The sequence below is a fragment of the Mastomys coucha genome, unplaced genomic scaffold (assembly GCF_008632895.1).
Source record: "Mastomys coucha isolate ucsf_1 unplaced genomic scaffold, UCSF_Mcou_1 pScaffold1, whole genome shotgun sequence".
NCBI classification, from domain to species: Eukaryota; Metazoa; Chordata; class Mammalia; order Rodentia; family Muridae; genus Mastomys; species Mastomys coucha.
In genome coordinates this window covers 72844800-72864475 of record NW_022196891.1, presented here as the reverse complement: position 1 = coordinate 72864475, position 19676 = coordinate 72844800, and the positions used below count along the sequence as shown (strand labels likewise).

The 19676-nt window shown below is 40.6% G+C and overlaps 1 protein-coding gene across 1 annotated transcript in view; it reads right to left on the bottom strand.

Moving 5' to 3' along the window:
• The window catches only part of Wdr64 (WD repeat domain 64), a 126840-nt gene that overhangs the window by 60013 nt on the left and 47151 nt on the right, over window positions 1-19676 (bottom strand). Inside the window, exons 9-10 of the mRNA XM_031390517.1 lie at window positions 15946-16025; window positions 4776-4915 (exon numbers count right to left, since the gene is read on the bottom strand). Of these exons, the coding sequence (XP_031246377.1) occupies window positions 4776-4915; window positions 15946-16025 (220 nt within the window). The remainder of the gene's footprint in view (window positions 1-4775; window positions 4916-15945; window positions 16026-19676) is intronic.

The following is a 19676-nucleotide window of genomic DNA, read 5'->3' as shown; positions in this document are numbered from 1 at the left end:
TGGAGTATTTACAAGTCATGGTTAAAACTTGCATATGTACAAGTGAACATAAATTACAAAAAAAAATTTACTCATGGTCTGGTAGCAGTAAGAGTAAAAACTGCTGATTTTCCAAACAAATTGGGAATGCAATAATTTTAAAAAAGATATTACTTCAGCATTGGAAAAACACTGAATTATGAAACTGATTAAACTTTGAGAATAAAGGGGTAAGGGGACTGAAAATCACTAGCCACAAAACATCACAGAAAAGCATGAGAGAAAGGCTTTGCCTGCAGCCCTCTGTAAGAAACAACTAAGTAATGATAAAGGGAGTCTGAAAAACTAAGCACTGTGTACTCCAAAGGATGTATGTTCAGGTCCAGCCGTGGCTGCAGGCTTTTCTTCTGGCAAGCTTCACATCAGTTGCTATTAATCAAAGGCATTAATAACTCTGTTTTCCCCCTTGATGAGTGTTTGTTATAGAGTAAGCAGAGTGAAATACCTGAGTGTTAGGAACCGATCTCAGATTCATTAAAAAAAGAGTACAACATTCCAATCCAACAGAGGCGCAACATTAACAAGTCACTCGGAATTCATGCACACACAGTGACTGAGAAACCAGAAGGGGGGCTTCTCAAATACAATGAGCAATGGCAGTGCTATTAATATCACAGCAGAGCGCAGACAGATAACAGGAAGATGGGTCACCATGTCGCACCGTAAGGACTCTGAATGGAAACATGAGCATCGTGACACAGTGCGAACCTCATCATTAGAGCCCATCTTCAGAGCCACGATGTCATTTAGATGGAGTGAGCAACTTAGGAACAGATTAGTCTATCATATATCTAGGGACTCTGGAATTTGACCTGCCTTTCTAAATGTTACTCAGTGGCCACACGAGGTTAATTACTGAGTCAAATTGGGTTGACTCAGCGGATTACACGATTTTACATTGTGAGGAGTCTGGAAATGTGTGAGGCGGCGAGACCCTTTGAGAGACATCATCATGGCCAGATGATTCATTTGAGAATTTGGGTATGTATGACTGAAGTACAAATGGATTCTGTACAACAGTACTACAAATGGATGGCAGGTTCTTGACATGGTCTTTATAGGGAATTCAAGGCAAAATTGCCTATTGAGTTGCTACCAAAACAACAACAACAACAAACAACAAAAACCCCAAACCTCTTAGCAATGTGGAACTGGATTTGCTAATTGTATTATCTTGTTCTCACAGTCATCCTTCGTGTGATGACTGGCAAGGAAAACCATGAGGTGACAACAGCATACACATTTACACATACATCTTTTCAATGCCAAATACACTGGGGAAGGGCTCAAAGTCCCCACTCTTATCTGAGAATCTGACAATTGATAGCTACTCAGAGAAGGAGCGTCTTTAAGGGTGTAGCCCCTGGTAAGTTATTACAAAAAGAAAGGGAGAGACAGACAGACAGAGACACACACAGACAGACAGAGAGACAGAGAGAAGAGAAAAAAAAGACATAAAGCTAGGAGGGAGGAGGTGTGGTTAGATCTCAGGTTAGATCGAGTATGATCATATGTGTACTAATACTAATGTTTTCATATGTAGAGCTAAGTGAGGCTGCTGTATTTATCCCATTTGCTTCCTTTCAAGTTGCTTCTCTGTGATATCTACAAGCACCACATAAACCTGTGAGTTCAAACCTCTGCCCTCTTTCCCCTTCGATGTTCCACTTATTTGTCAAAGTTTTATTTGTTTGCTTGCTTAAACTCCTTTTCCCAGTTTCCATCATTTTTATTGCATTCTGCCTCTCTCTGCTGTCTGACTTTTGCTTTGTGAGAACAAAGTGACAGTCAGAGAAGCAGACTCACAATTCATGACATGTCACCACAAGATGACAAATGTGACCTGGGCAACTTAGTGCCTAGATCCCATTTCCCCTCACATGTACAACTTGTGATAATCGTGTGTGTGTGTATGTGTGTGTGTGTGTCTGTGTATGTGTGCACACGTGTGTGGTGATAGGGTTGCTAGGCACTCATTTTAATATAGAGCCTCAGCCCTGTAAGGTTGTAATCAAAAGAGTTGCACTACCCCAGGTATTTGGTATCACTGAATAAATGATACATATCAAGATTACACAGCAGATTGCTTGGATTTTGATATAGTTATACTTATAATCCAGTGACCCATAGGTGCTTAGGAATTATTTGGAAGCTATATGAATATTCACCTATATTTCCTTCTGAAAGTCTGAGGAAGTTCTATGTGTTATCTTTAACTTATGAGGAATGTATCTTGTTGCATATCATCCAATGGTGATCTGACTATATATATGCTTAGTTTTTTGTCTTCTAACTTGTATTATGTTAATTATGATTTATTCTTAAATTTTAAGTGTTAATCTCATCATATAAGATCACACACCCACACACCCACACACCCACACACCCACCCCCACACACAGACACACTAGTCCTTGCATTATCTCTTTTGTTCTGTAGACCTAACTCTTCTTGCATATTCTACCGTTCTCTTATTTATTGTAGCTTTATCATATGTTTTCGTAGCTGATTGTCATCTCATAATTATATCTTCCACAGAAATGACAGCACTAAGTTCCCTTCTAAATCCCATGACCTCACCAGCCACACTTAGCAAGCTAGGTTCACAGTACCAGGCGTGAATCCCCTCTTACTCCATGGGCCTTAAGTCCAATTCGCACTGGTGATTACCTCCAAGATGTCAGTGCCACTATCGAATCAGCGACTGTATCTTGCCAGGCTCATGACTGCTGTGTCCAGAGGCCTTTTCAGCTTAGTAGAGCTACTGATTGCCTTTCTCCCCTGGTAGCTTGCATAACACTTCCAGATACTATGAGAGTTAGTTTTCAACGAGCAGGCTTACAGGTCGGTTCCAGCTCAATTCCTCTAGAAAATTCTTGTGTATCAGAATTTTTATGCTAACTCCAAACTTGACAAATGGCTGCTTAAACACTCCAAATCACTAATATGTAGATTAATTTAACGAATGGCATCTTTTACAGGGTAATATTCCCATGTAGGGAAATCTTGTTATCTTTCTGATGTATGCTCTTAAATAAATGTGTCTCAGTGGAGCTTCATTATGTATTTTATTCATTAATACTCAAATTCATATTTATTCATAAGCACTCATATCCATTAATATCTATTTATCTTGTATATATATGCATGATATATGCATGATGCATGTGTATGATGCATGTTCATATGTATGTATGTATGTGTGTTTGGAATGTGTGCATGGCATGGGTGCAGAGGTCAGAAGACAGCCTTGCGTGTTAGTTTCACTTTTCTCCATGTTTGCAACAAGGTATGGTTCACTACTGCATAAACCAGGGTAGCTGGCCTGTGTGCTTCCAAAAACTCTCCTGTCTCTTGCATGAACATTGGAGTTACAGATGCTCATGCTACATAGCTGGCTTTTCCATGGGTTCTGAGGATTCAACTCAGTATAATTTATAACATCTATAAACTTCTTTTTACACCAAATGGAAACTACTACAGAAATTCACAACTCATCACAATACAGAGAACAGGCCATGGGTATCCAACATCAATTGACCCAACTACAATACAACCCATACTCGAGACTGAGGAAGCCTGGAAGAGAGAGGCAGAAAGATTATCAGAGTCAGAGCACTAGTCTCTTCTGCAAGATAGTGTCTTTTACATATGTCAAGGAGCTGTAACCGTGAAATCCCAACAATGCGGTCACTTAAACGAGACCTGCACTGTGACAACGCTAGTTGTCAAGCCAATTTGGATGGAGAAAAATCTCACAGGGCCACATCCCTGGGTGAAGAGCTAAAGCCAGTTAATGCCTGCTGAGAGAGGGGGAGACACAGTCTTCTTCAGGGCTGAGACCTGGTAAGTTATCCAATCCCAAGCGATCAGTCCTAATCACACACACATGGGAGCAACGATAAAAGGACTCAGCAGGTTGTACATATACATGTGTAAATACATGTAGCAAAATAATGAATTTGAGAGGGAGTGTTGCTCAATGGGAGGAGTTGTGGGGGTGGAGAAGAGTAGAAATCATGTAAATCTAGCTCTCTCAGAAAAAACAAATTGTAATTGCTATTAGAACTAGTCACACTCATTGAACTTATTCTTCCTAAAACTTTTAAATAGATTGTATATAGTCAAGCAAATATATTTTACAAATATATTTTATAAATATTCAATAGTCTCATTTCTCACATTTATATTTTTTTTCTTTCTGAATTACTTTAAACAGGACATTTAAGTCAGATTCATAACAAAGAAAAACACAGAAGTCCTTGGTTTTTTTCCTGTCCTTAATGATGACAAACTGATCTAGAAATGGAGCCTCTGGTGTTTGACTACAGAGGAGAATACTATCTTTTCTTTACAATATGAAGGTTATACCTGTCTTTAAACATGTCCTCTCCAGAAACAGTACAGTGGCTGTACTTCTTTATGCTGACATCGTTTTCCTCAGCAGCCATCAGTTCCTCCAGAGGAAAAAATTATGTATGTATGCATGTGTGTATGTGTGTATGTATGTATGTATGTATGCATACATGTGTCCATGTTTGTAATGTATACATGCATGTGTATGTGTATGTATGCATGCATGTGTATGTGTATGTATGCATGCATGTGTATGTGTATGTATGCATGTATATGTCTGTGTATGCACATATGTGTGTATGTATAATTATGCTAGGCCTCCATGTAGTTGACCTTAAGAACAGAGATTCATTTTGATTCCATTATTTTTTCCTTGTTACCTTTGCAGAGGACAAGCTGATGATGTGCTGCTCCTTCTCATTGCTTACGATCTCTGTGATGCTGAACATGTGCCCCACCAGCTTCCCAACTGGCTTAGTGCTGATATTGGGGTGCCACAGCCGGAGGACTTTATCATCTCCTAAAAGGACGACAGGGACAGAGGCTTTGTATTCTCCAAGGTTCAAAAGTGTCCCCACTTCATTTTTGTGGCTGCAATGAGACACCTTGGCCAAAGCAACTTAGGGGAGAACGGGTTCATCTTAAGTGACAGTTTCAGGTTTGATCCATCAGAGCAGGGGCATAAAGGCAGAAGGAGTCTAAAACAGCTAGTCCCGACACCCATAGTCAAGAGCAGAAAGAAATGAATGAGTGCTTACAGCTCATCTAGCTTTCCCTACTCTTCCACCATGGGACGTGCTGTGGTCACTTTCAGGCTGGGCTTTTCCACATCAACCACTGCAACCAAGACAATCCTTATAGGTGTGCTCACAGGCCAAGTGGAACTAGGCAACCCCTCCCCGAGATCTTCCTTCCTGGTGATTCTAGGTTGTGGCAAGGTGACAATTAAAATTTGACACCACAAAAGGCATCTCCCATTCAGTCAGATCTATTTTCCTAGCCAACCACAACCCACATGTCCCCTGAGGCTTCCTTCTCTGAGTGGTTTGTGAGGCCTTAGCCTTCTTGTGGTTCTGTCTTTGATCATCATATGTTCACATACAAATGCGAACTTCCATCAATATTTCATGAGTACTTTTCTTGATTCAATACTTCTCCACTCTGTCATGCATGAATACATTATTTATACTTTATTTACTTCCAAAACATATTTCAGGCAGCTGGTCTTTTGTTTTTACAGCCTTAAATTATGCAAACATTATAATAATAAAAAAAACCAAGGGAAGAGGCAAACTCCTCACACTCTCCAAACAGGGGCAAATCATCTGCCTATTATTTTTCCATTTTCCTTCTTCCTACAGGGCCACAAGCCCAAGCCATTTATATGCCATTACTATGATAGCATAGTTTTTTGTCTTTTAATTGTTACATCATCTGAGTTACATAGCAAAATAATATATATATTATTATTTTAGGCTGGCATTGTTGAAAAAAAACAAAAAGGTCTTCTTTCAGCTTGCCCTCTCAAGCCCCAATTTCTAGTTCTATTCCCTAAAGGAAGTCATTGTTAACAGTGTTTGCAGTTTATTCGTGTGTGTGTGTGTGTGTGTGTGTGTGTGTGTGTGTGTGTGTGTGTGTGTGTGTTATAACAGTTCAACATTCACATACAGGATATGATGGTTAGATCAGAATCATATCTTTTATCACAGATATGTCTCTCTCTTTGTTGGGAACATTTTAAAATCCTGTCTGCTGTGAAATACTCATTTAACTGCTTTCATTTAAAAATCCTGTCTAATGTTGAAATAGTCACTTAATAGCCCTCAGCTATAGTTATGCTTCTGTGCGACAGAATGTTGGAAGGCATTTTCTGTGCCCAGCTGTGTGCCTGCAACCATCAACCACCTGATCCTATCCTTCCTCCCCTCCACCCTTGCCAGGCTCTGAATTTCCCATGAAAATGTAGTATTTGTCTTCCTGCCTTTGCCCTCTTTCATTAGCATGACATACACAAGTTTGTCCATGTTGCTATCAGTGATGGAAAAGCTGTACTTTTTTTATTTTTATAGTTAAATAACTTTCTCTTGAAAGTTCATAATCTCTTAGCCATCATCTATGATGTATAGTTCTCTGGTTCTGGGTTTTCCCTTTTACTTTATTCAGTAATGCTGTAAACAACACCAGCAACAGCAAACAACCCATCTGTGTGTTCACCTTTGTTTCTTACATTAGTTGCCAACAGTAAGTTTTCAAAAGTAGAAACATTATGTTAAATCATGTTTATGACTTTAAAATGCACTGCCAAGTTGTTTTCCAAAATGCTTCTACCACAACAAAAGGCCAGTAGTTTTGTGGTCTGACCAGCGTGTGGATGCTGTGAATTAAAGTAAAAACAACTTTACTGCATCTAAAATAAAACATGAATGCTGACAAGCAAACTCAGGTCACTGTGCTTCTTAGCAAGTGCTCTTTCATGAAGCCATCCCCCAACTCCTTCATCCCACTTTCTGTTATATTATACTGAACACATCATGTCTAAATCACTAAACTGAATAATTTAATACTTTAAATCATTGAATCCTTAGGAATTCTTACAATATAAGGATATTAGATTATACAACTTCAAGAATATTGTCTTGAAATTCCATAATACTTTTATCATTCAGCTTCCAGGATGATATTTAATGAGTTATTCGTGAAATAGAAAATCCAATATCTCAAAAAATCTATATTTTAAAAATCATTACACATCTTACTCTTTTTAAAAACATAAATAAGTTATAGCTATGCATTTGTGCACATAATAAAGGCCATTTAAAACAAATAAATTCCAAAATAATATGACACAGGCAATGAAAATATCTTTCTTCTTCGTCATATAAAATCTGAACTCTGGTGTTTATTCACTGAAAGTTAGTACCTGACCCCCCACCTGCAAGGAAGCCAGTGAGTTGCCCAGGGAGAGAAGTCTTGCATGTGGAGCAAAACTAACCAGTTTCTGCATGCATGTGCACGTGTGTGTGTGTCACCCATAAGTGTGTGCTTGAGGGTTTTCATAGTGTATGTACACACCTGCCTCAGGGTGTGCTTGAATAACTCAGAGGAGAGCCTTTGGGTACCACCCTCCCCTTTCTACGTTGTTCTAGTCTAGTCAGACTCTCATAACCAAGGGGCAGTGATATATAAATCCTAAAATTCAGGCATCTATTTTACTTTATCTGTTGGCATGCACTTGGCCACCCACAGGACTGACTTGCTAGATACTTTTTGTTCAATAGTATATACCCATGCTGAATGAGCCAGCTAGCTATGGGGGACAACTGGGGAACTTGGAAGCTAGATATTCATAGGTTAGCCAAATGTAATAGATAAAGATGCTCCAGTGATCTCACTTGTTTTGTTGGGACCCAAGAAAAAGAATTGTAATATTTTCTCTACCCTTTTCATTCTCTTCTCATCCAATTCTTCAAGAATATACCAGAATACCTCCACACTTTACAAAAGAACTGTCATGTCAATGTACCATCCCGCTACATAGTCATTAGTTATTATTTATTTACAATAATCTACTAGGATCCTCTTCGAGACAGCCCTCTCTCCTAGCATTCATTGGTATGCTACCAGGTAACACACAGAAAGAGCTCGTTAAGTCATTATTTGAGCTTTTACTGGGTTGCTTGGAGAAGTCACAACTTGAAGGTTAAGTGTCAAGTGCCCAAGGATGGTGGTCAAGAGAACACATGTTGGACTCGCAATGGAACCTTTGCTCTTTTTTTCATCTAGTCCTTTTGTGAAGGTCAACTGTTTTTATCTAGGCACTTAGGTCTTGGAGTAGCATGTGAAGAAGGCTGAAAAAACCAAGACTCAGATGTTTATTGGCTATGGGCCAAACTGTGCCCTCTAAAAAATCCATGTTGAAGCCGTAACCATCAATGTGGGGGTGTTTGAGGGAAGCTAGCTTCAAGTAAGGCCATCAAGATGAGGTCCTCATAAGAAGTAGACAGCTTGCTTCTCATCTCACCACCACACGAGGAGGCCACTTATATATACACCACAGAGATGGTTCTTATTAGGAGGTGACCATGTTGATGCTTTGATCTTGGACCGAATGCCTCCAGAACTAAAAGATAATAAAATTTTGTTGTTTAGGCTACATAATCCATGGTATTGTTATGGCAGATCAGTCTTATTCATACATCAACACAGTATGTAGAAGGCAGATAAACAGGAAATTCTTAAATTTAAGTATTAAGAGCAAAAAAAAAGTCAATCTTTATTGAGAAATTTCTACTCACATAGAAATTTGCTGGATCTTAAGGGTACATAAAATCTACATATTATTCTTCCCTAAAATCTACTTAAAGTGATAATATTTTTTACTTATTTATTTTGTGTGCACATGCATGTAAGTGGGGTAGAGAGCATTTGTGTGCTATGGTTCGTTCATATGTTGAGGTCTAAGGACAACTTGTAAGCATTGGTCCTCTTCTGCTATTATGTGCATCTCAGGAGTAGAACTCAGGTTTGGCAAGATTAGAGGCAAGAGCCTTTACCTAATGAGCCATCCGACCCAAAGTCTACCTTTTAGGAAAAACAAGTGCTTTTGAATGGAGGTGTGACGCTTCCTCTCTAGTGCTCCCTCTGGTGCTCCCTCTAGTGCTCCCTTCCCTTCCTGATTCCTGTTGGAGTTAGGAAGTTTCATTCCCACGCTGTCTGGGCTTCAGCCTTCCGCAGCACTAACCCTGTGAATGTGGCTGTTTGTTGTTTATATGACGAGCATTGGATCAGTCCCTTGTGGTGATGCTTGGGAAACAACACGTGCATGATTTCTGCTTGTTAAGTAAGTTTTAATGTGCAATCTAATGTATCATTTATTAGCTCTCCGAGGATCTTGTTTTTCCAGTGCAATTAACACATACCATGGTTGTTTTGTGAGAATAGATGAGCTTATGCATGTCTAAGTGAACAGATCCTGACTGCTTTAAGTCCCTGGTTTGTACAATGTTGGGGGAGGCAGCGGGAGAAGCTTCCACACAGACGTCTGAAGTATGAGACTTGATTTGAAGTGTTTATAATCTACTATAGCCACAAGGCAAGAGTGACATATTTAGAGATAAAGTATTCATAGACAAATTAAAATATGAATAATCAAATAATTATATAAAATAAAATGTATTATTTTTACCATTTATATCATAAATTATAATCCATAAGGAGTTAGTTCCCTTTTGTGTTATTTTCCATTTAACTCATTCACCCTCTTTTTTTTTTTTTCTCTCTCCCTTTCCTAGGTGAGGATTTAAACAAAGCTACTCATCAAAGACAGGCTTTTCTTTCTTTTAGCAAACTCATCTCTGCTGTCACTCAGTCCCAGAGCATCACTTTTGATGAAATGATCAGATCACAGAGGACAATGTGGGAGAACACCCTGGTATACAACATCACAATGATCCAGATCACAGAGGATGATGTGGGAGAGTGCTCTGGTGTTCAACATCACAGGAGTTCAGAAAGGTGAGAACCAGGCTGAGGGCAAAGATAGTTGACTCAATCTTAACTTTACCAGCTGACTAACTGTAGGGCTTGTGGCAAATTATTTTCTTTACAGGGGCTTTCATTTCCTCATGTATAAAATGATGATCTTTCAAGATTCTGTCAGTGAAACCATGTAGCAAAGACATTTAAGAAGGAAAAAATAAATTTGGCTTTAGTGATAAATTCCAGTGTGATTTTCATCTCCAGTGTAAAGGCGAATTGTAAATAATACTGCCCATGTTTAAGTTTTGAGCTTTCCTGGTTATATACTCTCTTCAGACTTCAATGGAGATCATGAAAGAGATCACCAGGGATCTCAGAGCAATAACAGTTTAAATGTTTGGGGGTGAGCAGGCAGATTTGTGACCCTCTGTCCTACCCAATAAAGCTCTGTGAAATTAAAAATAAAAATAAAATTAAAAAAAGGATTCTGTCCTGCTCCATTTTAGCTCAGGGAAGGCAAGGTTACTTCAGTGATGGTAGAGAGCAAGCTCACATTGTTATAGCAACAAAGAAGCCTTGGGGGATTCAGTTACATGCTTCAAAGCAATGATTCCAGTAACACAGTTTTGTCTCACCCTCATTGCTTTTCACTAGCAACAGCCAAGAAGTATGATATTACTAGGCATGTTCCAAGATTTGTCCCTCAGGTTCACAAGTATTGATAACATCAACTGCAGCATCCCTGCAGTAGGTGTTACCTACTACCAGGGGAAGTGAGGCAAAGTCTACAGCTTGTGTACCATGCGAGGAAGAATATAGCAGGGGACTTTGGCTTGAGTCCCCAGCAGCGTATCCTGTACATGAAGCAAGGCTCTAGGCTGAGTCACTAATCAACAAGAGTATTACACCAGGGGAAGGGATGTTTACAGTTACTGAGAATTTGCAATTTCTACTATTAGAGTCTTTTTTAACTATGACAATTCAAAAGATTGTGCACAGTAAAAAGTAGCTGTTGCTCACTGATCATACTAGAACATATTTGATTCTTTTCATGACAGCCTCTTGACCAGGGTTTTGCCTGTATGCACTGTGGAGGAAACCGTCTTCCCTTGTCTACCCCCAGAGAAGGCCTACTGCTGGATGCTGGGTATGTGTGGTGCCACCAGAATGATTGGAAAGGCCGCTTGAGGCCACAGGATATGGAGCTCTCGAGATATGCCATGCTTCAGTTATATCTTGCATCATCGTCTTCATCCGTTGACTCAGGCTCTGCCTTGCATTAGCGCTGTCTAGACTTGTCTTATTTCCGTTATTAGATTTTGAATTTGTGAGGGTTAAGAACACAGTCTGATGTCCCTAACATAGTCTGATGGTCCAGAGTGCCTCATCATTAACAGTTACATAAAGATACTTGAATATAACATGAAAAAAATGAACACAGTGCTCCTAAGTTATCAGAGGTAGAAAGCCAGGGTTTTTAATGTTCAGAACATTCCAAATGAGGTCCCTAATTCTTGAAGTGATAAACGAAAACAATATTGACTTTTTAAAACATGTGATGGTCAACAAATAACGTTTGGAAACTTAGTTTTATACTTACTTATTTTTGTTGTTTGTAAGTACTCTGTCTTGGTGAGCATTTATTTGTTTTGTGTGTTGTTTGTTTGTTTCCTGAAGAGCTCCTGTTTTTACCAAGCTCATCAAGGATCCTAGTACACTTACACAGGCAGCTGTGCTGAGCAGAACAGCACTTGTACATCTGTAGTCAGCAGCGCATGCAGTTCAGAGGCACATGGCTGAGTCACTAATCAACAAGAGTATTGTCCCAGGGAGGGGATGTTTGTGTTTTCTACCAACAGAGCCTTCACATCTGGGGGAAATTGGTAACTCAAGCATGCTGGGAAGTACTAGCTGCTTGTTGGTCATTCTGTTCAACATTAGATTGCTTTCGTGAGAGCTCAAAACCCCATAATTTATGGTATTTATAAGCTGAACTTGAGGAGTTCGTACTATGGTTAACACTGAGGTTAATGGTATGAACGCCTTTGTCTACAAACAGTAAAGTCATTCCCGGAACTTCTGCACAACATTTTCCCTTGGAATTGATTACAAAACTATGCTTACAAAGAATTCTAAAACTGATACCCATAAAGTTTTGCTTTTTGTGTGTGTGAGAAATGGAAAGGTAGTTAAGATGAATATGTTCTTCATGTTTAGAATCCTTTGGCCAGCCACGTAAATACTGCTTACTCAAAGGATTGGTTCTGAATAGGGTGCTAAGCTACTATTTTTATCTGATTGCAGACATGCCCTGATGGGGCAGAATCTATTGCCGTTTGATTCTTAGACATTGCTATAGTTCGGATCTGGAATGTTCCCCATTGAGCCCTGTTTGAACTGGTATTGAGAACTGGTGAAACTTATAGAGAACTTCCTGTCTGTCTCTCTCTCTCTCTCTCTACTTGCTAGATGCCATAAGGTAAACAGAACACTTCTGCCATGTTTTCTGGCCATGATGACCCGCCTCTCTATAGGCCCCATAGTAACAGGGCCCAATCACAAAGGATTAAAGCTTCTGAAAGTGTAAGCTGAAAGAAACCTCCCCTCCTTTTAAATTGATTGCTTCAGGGAATCCTGAAGTCACGTTAATGAATGGTGATTAGCATGGTGTGCTCAGTGCTTCATCTAGCAGATCACTCGCTGCATCGCTGGAGCCCCCTCCACTTCCTTCTGACTTGTAGTCTAGGCTTGGGACTGTACCTCTGTACCCATTTCTAACAAGAAAAGATAAGTGAAGACAGTTGTCAACTTAGGAAGAGGCTCACAGGGGTCAAGAAATCATGAGGTGATTTTCTTTCTATAGGAAGTACCAAGCTCTAACACTTGTTCCTGTATATGATGTAGCCTTTTGGCAGAGTTTCCTTTAATGGCCAGTGTAATGAGACTATGAGGGATTCAGATGCTCATGTGTTCTTGAAATTGCACTAAGAGCTAGGCAGTATGCTTCGGGTCTGCACACTGGTCTGCAGACATCTTCCCCGCCTGCCCTCCTTTCTTCTCTCCATCCCTTTAGTTGAAGGTTGTCTTATTCTATTTTTTAAAAAGCTTTGTTCTATTTGAAGCTGTAGCCTCCTATAGACTATCCAGTAATATTTGGTAACCATTTTTAAGAATAGTATTTGAAACATAAGCTAATTTCAAAAAAGTATTTTGAAACTCTAAAAGTGGAATATAAATTCAAATATAAAGTGTAGAGTGTACTTGAAAATATGAGCTTTAACTTCTCAGAGATTACCTCACCCTGGAATAATAATAATAATAATAATAATAATAATAATAATAATAATAAGCATGTCTTAGGGTTTCTACTTCTATAAAGGGACATCATGACCATGGCCAGTCTTATAAAGGAAAACATTTAATTGGGACTCGCTTACAGTTTAGAGGTTTAGTATATATTGCTATCATGGCCAAGAAGTATGGCAGTGTGCAGGGCAAACATAGCGCTGGAGAGGTAGCCGAGAGTTCTATGTCTGGGTCAGCAGGCAGCAAGAAGAGAGAGTGACACTAGGACTGGCTTGGGCATCTGAAGCCTCAAAGCCCACCCACAGTAAAACACTCCACCATCAAGAGTAGAGGTGTTTATTCTTAGCAATACAGGTGCCTCAGGAGTCTTATCTCAATAGATCACTACCATAGTGATCTTGCTTATACACTGTAAATGGATGGGCTGACATTTATTTTTAAATACACTTTATTTATTTAATTATTTTGAGTGTGAATATGGAGGGGTCACATGCATCACAGTGCACATGTGTGTGGAGGTCAGAGGTCAGCTTATGGGAGTCAGTTCTCTCCTTCTGCCATGTGTATTCTGGGATTGAACTCAGGTGGTCAGGCTTGGCCCAGAGCGTCCTTATTCACTGAGTCATCTCATCTCCAAAACTAACATTTATTGGGAACCTATTAGCTCTAGGCATCCACTCATTGTCTTAATTCTAAGACACGACCACATAAGACACATCTCTTTTTTTTCTTTTTTTTCTTTCTTTTTTTTTGGCGGGGGGTGTTCGAGATAGGGTTTCTCTGTGTAGCCCTGACTGTCCTGGAACTCACTCTGTAGACCAGGTTAGCCTCAAACTCAGAAATCTGCCTCCCAAGTGCTGGGATTAAAGGTGTGTGCCACCACTGCCGGGACACACACACTTTTCTCATACTTAACTGTATAAGCAAGTAGTATTGCTAACTCCACTGAAGATGAGATTGAAGCTTTAAAGGGGCAAATAGTCTGCCCACTGCACAACCTGGTAGTGGATATGCACTCAGCCTGACGCCACAGCACAGACTCATAGTCATCACAGTAGAGCCGAGCAGGAGTCTGAGCCCAAAGGTTAGGACAATCCTCCACCTTCCCATGGAGTTTCCCATGTTGCCATCCTTCCCCCTGCTCTTGGCAAAGGGCCATTCCCATCTTCTACCTTATCCCTTGAAGGATGGTATTCTTTAAGGTCCTGGCCTTGGCCTCTCCTGTCTACTGTCTAATATCTCTGTCAACTGACTCTTGACCTTTCTGATCATAGACAGGAACTCCAGGATTCCTTTCAAATTGGGGAGCTCATGGTCTCACGTAGGGGAAAAAAAATCCTAGAAAAGTTAAAGTCCTAAAGGCAAACTGTGAAGTACAACAGTAAAGCAGGGGAAAATTCCCTTCACATATGCTTGGGCTAAGAAAGGAATTTTTCTTTTATTTTTAAGATTATAATAAAATTATATTATTTCTCCCTTCATTTTGTTCCCTCCAACTCTCTCATAGACCTCTCTTTACTCTCTTCAAATTCATGGTTTCTCCTTTTCATTAATTGTTACATGCATACATACATACATACGTATATACATACATATATTACATGCAAATATATATCCTGCTCAGTCTGAAAAATGTTATTATGTTATTTATATATGTATGTTTTGGGAGCTGACCATTTGGTATTGGACAACCAGTTGGTATGTTCTTCCCTAGAGAAGACTATTTCTCCCACTCTCAGCATTCTCTAGATGCTTGTAGTTCTTTGTGTAGGATTGAGGTCTTGTAGTCTGTACTGGCTGGTTTTGTGTCAACTTGACACAAGCTGGAGTTATCACAGAGAAAGGAGCCTCCCTTGAGGACAGGCCTCCATGAGATCCAGCTGTAAGGCATTTTCTCAATTAGTGATCAAGGGTGGGAGGGCCCATTGTGGGTGGTGCCATCCCTGGGCTGGTAGTCCTGGGTTCTGTAAGAAAGCAAGCTGAGCAAGCCAGGGGAAGCAAGCCAGTAAGGAACACCCCTCCGTGGCCTCTGCATCAGCTCCTGCTTCCTGACCTGCTTGAGTTTCAGTCCTGACTTCCTTTGGTGATGAACAGCAACATGGGAGTATAAACTGAATAAATCCTTTTCCCCAAACTTGATTTTTGGTCTTGATGTTTGTGCAGGAATAGAAACCCTGACTAAGACATGGTCTTTCACCCTGTCTGCTTTGGCATGTCTATTATTGTCCCAGTTCAGTCCTTGTATAGGCGGTCAGGTGCAGCTTCTGACATTACTGTGAGCTGCATCTCCCAGCAAACTCCCTGATGATCCTCTGGCTCTGACAACTTTTCCAGCCCCCTTCCTCAGTGTCCCCTGAGCTTAGGTATGGGGGTGCTTTGTAGATCTATCCATTGGGACTGGGCTCCACAAGTCTGCTTTTAGGCCAGTTGTGTTTTTCTGCAGTGGACCCCATCTTTTGCAAAGAGAAGTCTCCTTGATCCTTATCAAGGGGTAAGGAGCTAATCTTCTCTGTGGGTGTAAGAACAAATGTTTAGAATGTAGTTGAGAAATTATGCTGGTTTAGAAAAGTGGTGGTTGCAGCTTCTTCTCCAAGCTTCTTACTAGCCCTGAAGGAAGGCTTTGTTAAAGCATGACATCGTATCCAATAGCTGCAGTGAATGGAACAGAACACTTAAATTATTCTAGACGGCGATTTCTGGTTATAAAACACAAAGAGAACCCTGTGAGATAACCAGAATAATCTAGGATGGGAGCTGTCCTCTTACCTCCAGTGATGATCACATTTGCTTTAATACAGTAGCAGAAAGTGTTGGCTCCTCTTGGCATGGCAAATTCTCTGACAGGCCTGGGAGACAAAATTAGATGTGAAACATTAATTGCAACTTAGAAATAGATTGTGCTTAATGGGCTCATTTCTACATTGCTTATAAATCTATTTATCCATAATCACTCTGATAAGTAATGGCAGAATACTCACCGAGGCAAAGAACCTCTTCATTCCCTGTTTTAGTTTGGGAATTTCCCAAAGACCCATGGCCTAAAGACCCTAAGTTAGTGGTGCATTGAGAGGTAGTGGAGCCTCTGACAGGCGGGGCCTAATACCGAGGGGTCAGGAAAACTAAACGCTCTTTCTTGCTTTGCTTCATGACTGCTGTGATGTGTGTGATGAACAGTTTGCTCTACTACGTGCATTCCTCCCCCACTAACCCCGCCACCGTGACATGGTAGAGCAAGTCCAAAAGTAAGAGCAAGGGACAGATCAGCAAGGACTGAAACTTCCAAACTTGTGAGCCGTAATGACCCTTTTTCCTTTTATTATTGATCGATCTGAGGTACTTGTAACAGCAGTGGAAAACAGACTAAATATTTAAAAACCATTCTTAGTTTGTCAGTGTTACAAATACTGCTGGCACACTGGATTTCACCCTTGGGCCATTGTTTTCTGATTCTTGCTTGAGGTATGGGAACATGAAGCTTGAATCAGTACAGGGCTCTGACTGTTTTCAAATTCTCCTCTCCAAATGCTTTTTTAGTACTTTAGATCTTAGGGTAATAAGAAAGGGGGGATGAAAGTTGTCATGCACACTTTGTGTGACGGCGGTATTTGAGGCATAAACTTCAAGGAAAGTCAGTCTCTTGCCTCTGTATTGTTGCCTAACACCCCAAACTCAGAGGTAGCCCAGATATGTCCTCGTACTTGTGTGTTAGGGGCCCACCAAGATATCATTTCTTAACAGTTAGAAAAAGAAAATTCGGACATTGTTCCCTGACTTTCACCAATGTTCTAACGTCCTAGTCAAACCCTGGCTTAGAATGTTAAGCCATCTAAACTAATTGTCTTTAACATTGTGGGTAAGACATTAAACCCTGGCTTAGAATGTTAAGCCATTCTAACTAATTGTCTCCAACAATTTTGGGTAGGGCATTAAAGCTTATAGAAAGAGAGACAACATAGAACATTCAGCATTCTAGAAGCAACAGTCTGCATTCAACATTCAGACTCACTAGCACTCGGACTAGAACTAGAACTTAAGTAGACTAGCAGCTCCCCGGGCCCAGAGCGCTTGGGCCCCAGGGGGTACAATATCAGTTGAGATTCGAGAGAGTGAGCATTTGAGATTCGAACATTCAACATTGAAGATTTGAACTTCGAGCTTCTATTCTCTTGGCTAGAGCACCCGCAGCCCCCCCCCTCCCGGGACTCTGGCCGGGCCCATGTGGTCTAAACATGTTCGGAGCCTGGGGGTGTTGTGCCAGTCCAGAGGAGATGGCTGATGTTTTAAATCTAGTGTGTTTTAGATGGCCTCAGATGTACCTCGACTACTGAGCTGCCAGATTTTTCATCTCTCTTTTGTAATGATTGTAAGAGCCTCATGTCATTTTAAAGAAATACACTCAGACCTTACACCACTCGTGTTGAGTTTGTTTGACAAAGTCGAATCCCATGCACACCTGGCCAAAACCCATCGTCCCACAAAACAAGGGACCCCATAAAATCCCCAGTCCGTGACAGAAAGTCTATTAAGCACTCACCGAAGCAGGCACTTTACAACAGTTGATTTAAATGATTTTATGTCTATAAAAGTCTTCATTCCTTTTCACAGATGGGAAAACTGAGGCTAAGTGAAGCTATAGTCATAAAACAAGTGCTGGGACGGAAAGTGGTATTATTCCATTCCATAGCAAATTCATAGAACAGCATTGTCCTATTTGCACTATACTATGCTGTCTCTGCACTGGATAACTAAGAAAAAGTGACGTTGAGCTTTTGCTTGCTCACCTGTGGGAAGCTGCCAAGCTGTGACAGGGTTAGAGACCCATTGTGTATGCTACAACAGGACAGCATGTTATGTGGTAATGAGCTTCACACATCCACTGGCTTCCTGGTACATAGGTCTAATTCTGAAAAAGCTGTACAAAATAATAACCAGTACGCCCATCATTTCTGATATTAAAATTTTCTGAGAGTTCCTTTTCCTGTCTTCTTAGGAGATACGCTGATTCCCGTCTCAACAGCTGACTAATTATGCATTTGTATAAATATGGTTTCATCCGAAGACTCATTATAGGAAATTGCAGAAATAGAAACGTGTTGCATTAGGAATGGAGGAGCCCAACTGTGCTCTTGTGATGGCTCTCCGGTGGCCACGGCAGTCCAGGAAAACATGGTCACGAGCATCACTTGAGAAATCTCTTCAGCTTCTAGATTTAGAAAGAATGGCCCGAGAGAGAGAAGAGGGTGCAGCTGAGAGGTTCCCAGAACATCTGATAGATCAAGGAGCCCTGTTTGCTGAGGTTGTCTTGAGTATTTTTATCTCCTTGCTTCCTGGCTCTAGCTGTAATCAGCAGGGATGTAATTACCACCCACCAAATTCTAAGAGGGACGGTAAATATTAGGAAGTCCAGGATTCATCTGGAAGACAGACTCCTGACTATTGTGAAATAGATGCACTTTGCAGCAAACACCACAGGGCACTGGCTGGTTGGAAAGGTAAACCTGCCAGGTCATTTGCTTGTGACTTTTAAGGACCAGGGCTGTGGGACATTAGGAATTAGCATAGGAATGAAAGCTTCCTCCAACATGGTGTGTGTGTGTGTGTGTGTGTGTGTGTGTAATAAAAATAGGGATAAAAATGAAACAAGAATGTGAAAATATTACTGAAACAACTCTTTTCATAAGGTTACCACATACTACTGTACCACACCCAAAACTCTATTAATTTTCTGCCTAGAATTGATACCTATCTGGCCACAGTTTCCCTGACAAACATCAGCATCTGGTCCTAAATAAAAGACCCTCTATGTGTGGATCTTTGCGATAGTCGGCCATCTATTCATGAAGGTCTCTTTGGATGCACCATCTCCCGAGAGCAGCCTTTCCTGATCATCCCACCTAAACGCTGAAAGCTACCTCAGTGCCAGCACTTCCTTTCTCCTGTTTGTTTACTGTCCGCCTTTCCCACCGGAGCATGAGCCCTGTGACAGCAGAATGGGTCTTTTAAAATTATTTCTTTTGTTTTTAAGATGATGATATCATTGCATCATTTCTCCTTTCTTTTCCCTCCCTCTAAAGCCTCCCTTATAGCCCTCCTTGATCTCTTTCAAATTCATGATCTCTTTTTACATTAATTGTTGCTACATACACTCTTATGTATACACATGAATATTTCTAAATGTAGCCTGTTAGGTCTGTATAATGTTATCTGTATGCACGTTTTGGGGGTGCTGACCATTTGGTATTGGGAAACCGACTGGCGTGGCCTTCCTCAGGGGAGACTCTTTCTCCTGCTCTCAGCGTTCCTAGCTGCCTCTAGTTCTGTGTGTAGGGCCAAGGCCTCATGGACTTTCCCCAGCAACTCTGACATGTCTGTCGCTGCTGTCCTTGTTCAGCTCATGTTTAGGCAGTCATGTTGGTGAGACTTTGTGGGTTCTGACATTCCTGGGAGATGCGATCTCACAGCAGATTTTCTTTTTTTTTTTCTTTTCTTTTTTTTTT